Raw genomic sequence first — 7,378 nt, forward strand, 5'->3', positions numbered from 1 at the left:
TTTTTTTTTTTTTTTTTTTTTTTTTTGAGTCAGAGTCGTACTCTGTAGCCCAGGCTGGAGTGCAGTCACACCTGTTGGGCTCAGGTGACCTGCTGGGCTCTGCCTCAGCCTTCCAAGTAGCTGGGACTATAGGTGTGCACCACCATGCCTGGCTAATGTTTTTTTTTTTTTAGTTGGAGTCTCATTCTTGCCTAGGCTAGAGTGCAGTGGGATGCTCATGGCCGCCTCAGCCTCGACCTGCTGGGATCCGGTGATCCTTCCGCTTGTCTTCCAAGTAGCTGGTACGACATGGTTGCGCCACCATGCCTGGCTAATTTTTCGATTTATTGTAGAGACGAGGTCTTGCCAAGTTGCCCAGGCTGGTCTTGAGCCCATAGGCTCAGGCAGTCCTCTTGCCTCCGCCTCCCAAAGTGCTGGGATTACAGGCATGAGCCACTGCACCTAGCTTATTTTTTATTAATTTTTAATAGATGAGGTCTCTCGTGTTGCCTAGGCTTGTGGGAGATATTTAAAGAGTGACATGATATTTAGGTTTTAGCAAGACCCCTCAGACCGCACTGTGGAGAACAAGCTGTCAGAGACTATGGGTGAAAGCAGAGAGACAGTAAGACTCCAAGAGAGATGATGGCTTAAAAAATGGCCATTTGCTGTCAGATTTGATATAGGGAGCGAGAAAGAGAGGAAACAAGTTGACATCAGAGTTCTTGCCCAAGAACTAGAAAAATGGAGTGATCATCGGTGGAGATGGAGAACACTATGGGTAGAGTAGGTTCTGGGTGGCTGGGCGATCTGGAGCTCCATCTGCACATGCAAAGTTGAAAATGCCTGTTAGACATCCAGTTGGTGATTCCAGGAGAGAAGGCTGAGCAGGAGGATGGGTGTTGGGTAAAGATTGGGGAGGCACTGAGGGCATGGCCCTGACCACCCACACTCCCAACTCCTCTCACCTATGGGTTCCATACTTGTCATTCAGGAGCCTCCTCAACAAGCCCAAGAGTGAGATGACCCCAGAGGAGCTGCAGAAGCGAGAAGAAGAAGAATTTAACACGGGTCCACTCTCTGTGCTCACACAGTCTGTCAAGAACAACACCCAAGTGCTCATCAACTGTCGCAACAACAAGAAACTCCTGGGACGTGTGAAGGCCTTCGACAGGTGAGTGCTGGGTCTTGGGTGGGGTTCTGTCCTGACCTGAAGAAGCAGCCCCAGTTCTGATCTGAGGAGCCTGAAGATGAGGTTTCTCAGAAGCCTGAAGTGTGTACCTAAAACCCCAAGGTGTGACTGTCTCTCATTGCCCCCCGGTGTGTGTAGTGCAGTGGTTTTGGGCATGTATTTGGGGGCCAGCCCACCTGGGTTCATGTCCACCTCTGCCTCTTAGCAGCCAGGGACTTTCAGCAAGTGACTATCTTGTTTGTACAGTGGCAATAATCAATCAGGAATGATCACCTGAGCCCAGCAGGTCAAGGCTGCAGTGGCCATGAGCATGCCACTACACTCCAGGCTGGGCGACAGAGTAAGACTCCAACTCAAAAAAACATAAAAGTCCAGTGAACAGTTTCTGTCACTTTCTGTCCCCAGTTTACCTGCCACCACTCTAGGTATCCTCAAGGATTCAGTCTTGTACAAGCAGGTGGGCAGTGTAGATGCTTCCCCTCCCCCACTTTTTTCCTACTAAATACGACTTATTTTCCTCCCCTTTTCTCTCCATTATATCTCCTGGAGGTTATTCCATATCACAGCATAGAGCACTTCTCTTTATTTTTCTTTATTCTTCTTTATTTTTCTTATCACACAGTAATATTTCCATCAGTATGTACTTTGGCTTGGTTAAACCAGCAGCCTCTTTAACAGCTGTGTTTCCTGCATCTGCCCCTATCCTTCCTTCCTCTTCCGCCCTCCCCATGTTTCTACCTCTTCCTCATGTCTTTCTGTCCCTGCTAATCACCTTGTACTCCTTTCCTCCTTTCCTCCATCTTCTTCTATCCCTTGACCCACCTTTAATTTTAATTTTTCTTCCACCAAGGGGAGAGGATTGCCTGAGCCCAGGAGTTTGAGACCAGCCTGGGCAACTTGGTGAGACCTCGTCCCTACAGTAAATCAAAAAATTAGGTGGGTATGGTGGCGCATGTTTGTGGTTCCAGCTACTTGGAAGGCTGAGGTGGAAGGATCACCAGAGCTCAGCAGGTCGACACTGGGGTGGCCATGAGCATGCCACTGCACTCTAGCCTGGGTGACAGAGTGAGCCTCTGACTCAAAAAAAAAAAAAGGAATTTTCTTCCTAACAGTTACCAGCACCTGACAGTGTCCTGCAGATCTGTGTTTATTCGTCTGTCATTTTTCTCCCCTCTCTAGGATGCAGACCCTGTGGGGACAGGGTTGTGGTCTGTTTGTTGCCTACCCTCTGCATTTCATGCAGTGCATGTTGTACATGTTCAGCAAGAGTTTGTTGAATGAGCACATCCATGCTGTCATCACACTGGGTCCCTGAGGACAGGGACAAAGCAGGACTGAAGTGGGGGTGTCAAGTGACACCTCAAGCCTTAACACCCAGGAGCCTCTGGGTCTCCAGAGAGAAGCAGCTTCTTTGTTGCTGCCTCCCTACATTCTTCAGGTTAAAAGGCACACGCAGAACCATGTTGCCTGCCCCTTACCCTGTGTCAGGCTCCGTTCTAAGTCTTCACCAAAATGTATGCTAATTCATTCAGTCTTCACAGCAGCCCTGGGAGGAAGGCACCGTGGCTGTCTCCCATTTAGAGAAGAGAACACTGGCACAGAGGAGTGGAGTCCTCTGCCTGAGCCTCAACCTTGGCGTTGGGAGCCTGGCCATCCTGGCCTAGGGCCTCTGCACCTTTCCCCAAGCTGGGGGAGGGCAGCAGTGCCGGGCAGAGGAGGGGTGTCAGAAGGCTCCCCCTCACTGCTGGTGCCTCCCCACCCCCTGACCCCACCAGGCACTGCAACATGGTGCTGGAGAACGTGAAGGAGATGTGGACCGAGGTCCCCAAGAGCGGCAAGGGCAAGAAGAAGTCCAAGCCAGTCAACAAGGATCGCTACATCTCTAAGATGTTCCTGCGCGGGGACTCTGTCATTGTGGTCCTGCGGAACCCGCTCATCGCTGGCAAGTAGGGGCCTCCTCCCACCGACAGCTCGCTCCCCGCCCTACGAAGACTTGCCCTTTGTGATAGGAATAATAAAGCCCTGTGTTTTTTTTCTAGTGGTATCTGTCTGCCCAGGGGCTTGTGAGTGGGGCTGACTCAGGAGGGAGGGAGGGAGCAGCTGGGTGCAGAGCTGAGTGCTGGGACCAGGACCCATCTCTGCCAGTCCAGGCTCACTTTCCCCATCCACAGAGCACACGGGTTGGAAGGAAATGACCTCTCATTGGTGATGCTGGAGGAAGTTTTAGCTCCCTCAGCTCCCTCTTCAATTTTAATCTTTTTTTTTTTTTTTTTTTTTTTTTTTGAGTTGGAGTCTCACTCTGTCGCCCAGACTGGAGTGCAGTGGCCGCTCCCGGCCACCGCAGCCTCGACCTGCTGGGCTCCGGCAATCCTTCCGCCTCAGCCTTCCAAGTAGTCAATTTTAATCTTTTCTAGCTTCTTGTCTCTTCCTTCTCCTTGCCTCTCTCAGTGAGTTGGCCTCAGTGAGTTGGAATTATCTTTTAGTATTTTTTCCCCCATTCTGTCTGCAAACATCCCCAAATGCCTCCTCTGTGCCCAGTCCTATGTTGTAGTGCTGGGGACACAGGCATACCCACGGGAGCGCCCGACATATCCTCACAAATGGGAGGAATGTGTGTGCACGTACAGCAGTTGCTGTCCAAATTGTGAGGGTGATTGTGGCTAATACCTGCTGCGCTGTTAAGGGACCAGGCTCAGGCTTTCCAGGTGTATTTCTGACAACTCTAAGGCAGGCCTGTTATTTATTACCTTCATTTTCCAGAAGAGGGAACTGAGGGCCAGAGAGGTGATGTCACTTCCCAGGGTGCCCCAGCCAGGATGTGGTGATGCTATGATTCAGACCCACCTCCCAAACCTGTGGCTTCACCCCATCTCTGCTGCTCCTTTGCTACTTCATGACCCTTTAGAGGCGTTATCTGACAAACATGGGGAATTAGGTAGAGGTGGGAAAGGGAGGCCTCATGTTTCGGGGGATTAGGGAAGATCCCTGTCCTGCCCCGACACACACAGTGTGTTCCCCCATGTCTCTTTATCTCTGTCCTCTGGGTATAGGCAAACCCCAGGCAGGTGTGGGAGCTTGAAGGCCTAAAGTCAGTGAGAACTCAGTCAGATGTTGGGCACACTCTGAGCTGTGGGAGGCACAGCCTGAGTTACGTGAGTCTGCGAGTGGCAGGACCGGGACGCTGCAGCAGGGGATGGCCTGATGCAGGCTGATGGCTGAAAGGCTATAAAGGTGTGCATTTACCACTGATTGGAACAACCATGCAGAGCTATCCCATTTTATAAATGAGACAGTGGAGGCCCAAAGAGGGTAAGTGACTCGTCCAGGGTCACCCAGTTAAGAAAAAAAGGAGCTGCAAGCCGGGCTCGGTGGCTCAGCCTGTAATCCCGTGCCTTTGGGAGGCTGAGGTGAATGGATTGCCTGAGCCCGCGGGTTCGAGACCCACCTGGGCAGGCGAGACCTCATCTCTACAACAAGTCAAAAAAAAATTAGCCGGGCGTGGTAGCGCGCGCCTGTAATTCCGGCTACTCGAAAGGCTGAGGCAGAAGGATCTCCGGAGCCCAGCAGGTCGAGGCTGCAGTGGCTGGGAGCGGCCACTGCACTCCAGTCTGGGCGACAGAGTGAGACTCCAACTCAAAAAAAAAAAAGGAGCTGCATCCAAACCTAGGGAGCCAGGCCCACATGAACAGTCTCAACTGTCTGGGAGCAGGATGGAGCTACCACATCTTAAACTGTCAAGTCAGGACAGTGGTGCCACCATAGGAGGTTGCCCCCGGGATTCTTAGGCAAGAGCAGGAACAGCACAAGCCCTGACATCACAGGCCCCGGATCCGATCCTGCCCTGCTTTTCTCAGCTGTTGACCTGTACTCACTGGAAATGGAAAGGTTTCACTGCCTTGCAGGTTGGCCTCAAAGATTCCAGTCCTGGGCACCCTCCTGGGCATCAGTCTGAGTTTCCTCCCTCAACTCATCACCCACCCGCTGCCCAAGTGGTTTATAGTTGCAGGGGTGAAAGCAGGAGCAGAGGTTGCAGGAACAGCGCCAGGCCAAGGGTTGATCGGGCACCAGGCTGTGTGCTGAGGGTAACTCTGGAATCTCAGGCCATCCCAGGAGGCAGGTGCCGTCATACCCATTTTCCAGAAGCGGAAGCTAAGGTGCAGAGAATTGGACTTTTCCCCAAGTCAAACAGCTCATAAATTAGCCAAACTAAGATATGAACCAGTCTGGTTCCTACTGCTTTGCTTTACCCTTCTAGAGAAGCAGCCGTCAACAAGTTGGACATAACCTGCTCTTGCTTACAATTTTAATCTGTATATGTTACAAATAATAGTTAAGTATCAGATTATATGTGAGATGGCCAATTGAGGATTCTCTTAGGCAGGGAGAACAGCAGCGGTACAGTGTCTTCATTATTTTTTGTTGTTGGAGTCTCACTGTCGCCCAGGCTGGAAGGCAGTGCACGCTCATGGCCACCGCAGCCTCAACCTGTTGAGCTCAGGTGGTCCTCCCACTTCAGCTTTCCAAGTAGCAGGAACTACAGGCACACACCACCATGCCCGGCTAAATCTTCGATTTACTGTAGAGACGAGATCTCGCCAAGTTGTCCAGGATGGTCTTGAACCCCTGGGCTCAGGTAGTCCTCTCACCTCGGCCTCCCAAAGTGCTGGGATTCCAGGCATGAGCCACCATGCCCGGCTAGTGTCCCCATTTTCTTGTGGCCACATGTGGCTGAAGTAGAACAAGTCTACCACAGGCCCCACCCAGCCATGCTGCCTGCCACAGTCATAGCCCTTTGTGACCTGGCCAAGAAGATTCTCCACTCCAGAAAGAAAAAAGCAACTGCTTCTCATGCTTTATTTATAAGGGCCTTGCCCTAAGGCCTCCACTCCACCAGAACCCAACAGGACCACAAGCTTGTAAAGGCTCTGAGTTCAGGTAGGGAACCCCAGGGAAAATACTCGGCAACACCCCGATTCTGAGTCCAAGTGTAGGTGTGGGGAAGATTTAGGAGGGAGGGTCTTGCACATATGTACAGGTGGTCAGCCACAATGAGGCTGTCAGCTTCCCCCCATTCTCCCCATTCCCAGGTGCCACCCATCACAGGAGGGTGGAGACATGCGTCCTCACTCCCCAGCCCACGGTGGTCCTGGCTACTCTGAATATACAGTTTCAGCTCTGAGACCTGCCTTGGATTGCCTGTTTCTATCTCCATGTTGTATCCTCTTTGGATCCCAGGGCCTCTCACATTCCCTTCCTACTCTCATGTCTCCAGAGAGCTGCAGACCCTCACACCCAGCTCCCTTGGGTATGCCCCAGACAATGCCAGCGTAGTATGTCCAGAGCGCATCTTTGCTGCCCCCACCCTGAACCCAGTCTCCCCCTTCATACTTGCTCCCCCTTCGTCGTGTGATCCATCACAAAACCTCGCAGCTCTACCTTGAAACAGCTCCACGGTCCAACCACTTCACCCCCCTCCTGGCCTCCATCCCGGTCCAGCCATCATCACTCCTTGCCTGAGTCCCCTCCTCACTGGGCTCCTGGCTTCCACCCTTGACCCTAGAAATCCCCACAAAGCAGACAGGGATCTGGTTAAAACGTGAGCAGCCCACGAGACACCCTATCTTAGACATCTTCAGGGCACCTGGACTCAAGTCCCGACTCTGATAGCCCTGTCCACGTCTCTCCCCATCTCTTGGCTCTGCCCTACTCCGCTCCAGCCATGCCAGGCTCCTTTGGGAGCTGTTCCTTCTGCTTATAATCTTGTCCTTCAGTTCTTCCCAATGTTGTCTCCTTCACCCCTTTCAAGTATGGCTTAGCTGTCACCTCCTCCGAGATTGCCCCCCAGATCACCCTAGGCGCCCTTCTGATTTCCCTTAGGCCATTCCACACCATGTGTGCAACTTGAGTTTTGTTTCACAGTCCACTCAGTTGTGATCTCCAGGAGGGCAGGGGCCTTGTCTGTTTAATTCTCCCCCATCTCCCCAGCGAACCCCCGCCCCACGGGGCCTGGCACACAGTTTGCCCTCAACAAATACACGCTAGCCGAACAGCACAGGAATCCCGCCACCTAGCAGTAACTTTCCAACACCCGGTTGGCCTCATCCCCGGGGCCCGGGAGGGTCCCCGAGGACAAGGCGCGGCTGGTGGGGACCTCGCCGGGGCCAGAGCCCGGGGGCAGGGCCCGGGAGGCGCGCTCCGGGTGCTGGC

The 7,378-nt window shown here is 52.7% G+C and overlaps 2 protein-coding genes across 4 annotated transcripts in view; one reads left to right on the forward strand and one right to left on the reverse strand.

Moving 5' to 3' along the window:
* SNRPD2 (small nuclear ribonucleoprotein D2 polypeptide) overlaps positions 1-3,215 on the forward strand; it is a 31,008-nt gene extending 27,793 nt beyond the window's left edge. The window contains exons 3-4 of one of the 2 annotated variants that reach the window (XM_021716774.1): positions 974-1,153; positions 2,947-3,215. In XM_021716774.1, coding sequence (XP_021572449.1) covers positions 1,002-1,153; positions 2,947-3,121 — 327 coding nt within the window. In that variant the 5' untranslated portion in view covers positions 974-1,001 and the 3' untranslated portion in view covers positions 3,122-3,215. The remainder of the gene's footprint in view (positions 1-973; positions 1,154-2,946) is intronic. The other variant, XM_008066413.1, reaches the window with a different exon arrangement.
* A 4,023-nt stretch (positions 3,216-7,238) lies between these two features.
* Positions 7,239-7,378, reverse strand: part of GIPR (gastric inhibitory polypeptide receptor) — a 10,683-nt gene continuing 10,543 nt past the window's right edge. For both annotated transcript variants that reach the window (XM_021716772.1, XM_021716771.1), the window contains one exon: positions 7,239-7,378. This exon is cut by the window's right edge and continues 124 nt beyond it. In XM_021716772.1, coding sequence (XP_021572447.1) covers positions 7,239-7,378 — 140 coding nt within the window.

Source organism: Carlito syrichta, unplaced genomic scaffold, assembly GCF_000164805.1.
Source record: "Carlito syrichta isolate Samal-C Ts95f unplaced genomic scaffold, Tarsius_syrichta-2.0.1 Scaffold308918, whole genome shotgun sequence".
NCBI lineage: Eukaryota > Metazoa > Chordata > Mammalia > Primates > Tarsiidae > Carlito > Carlito syrichta.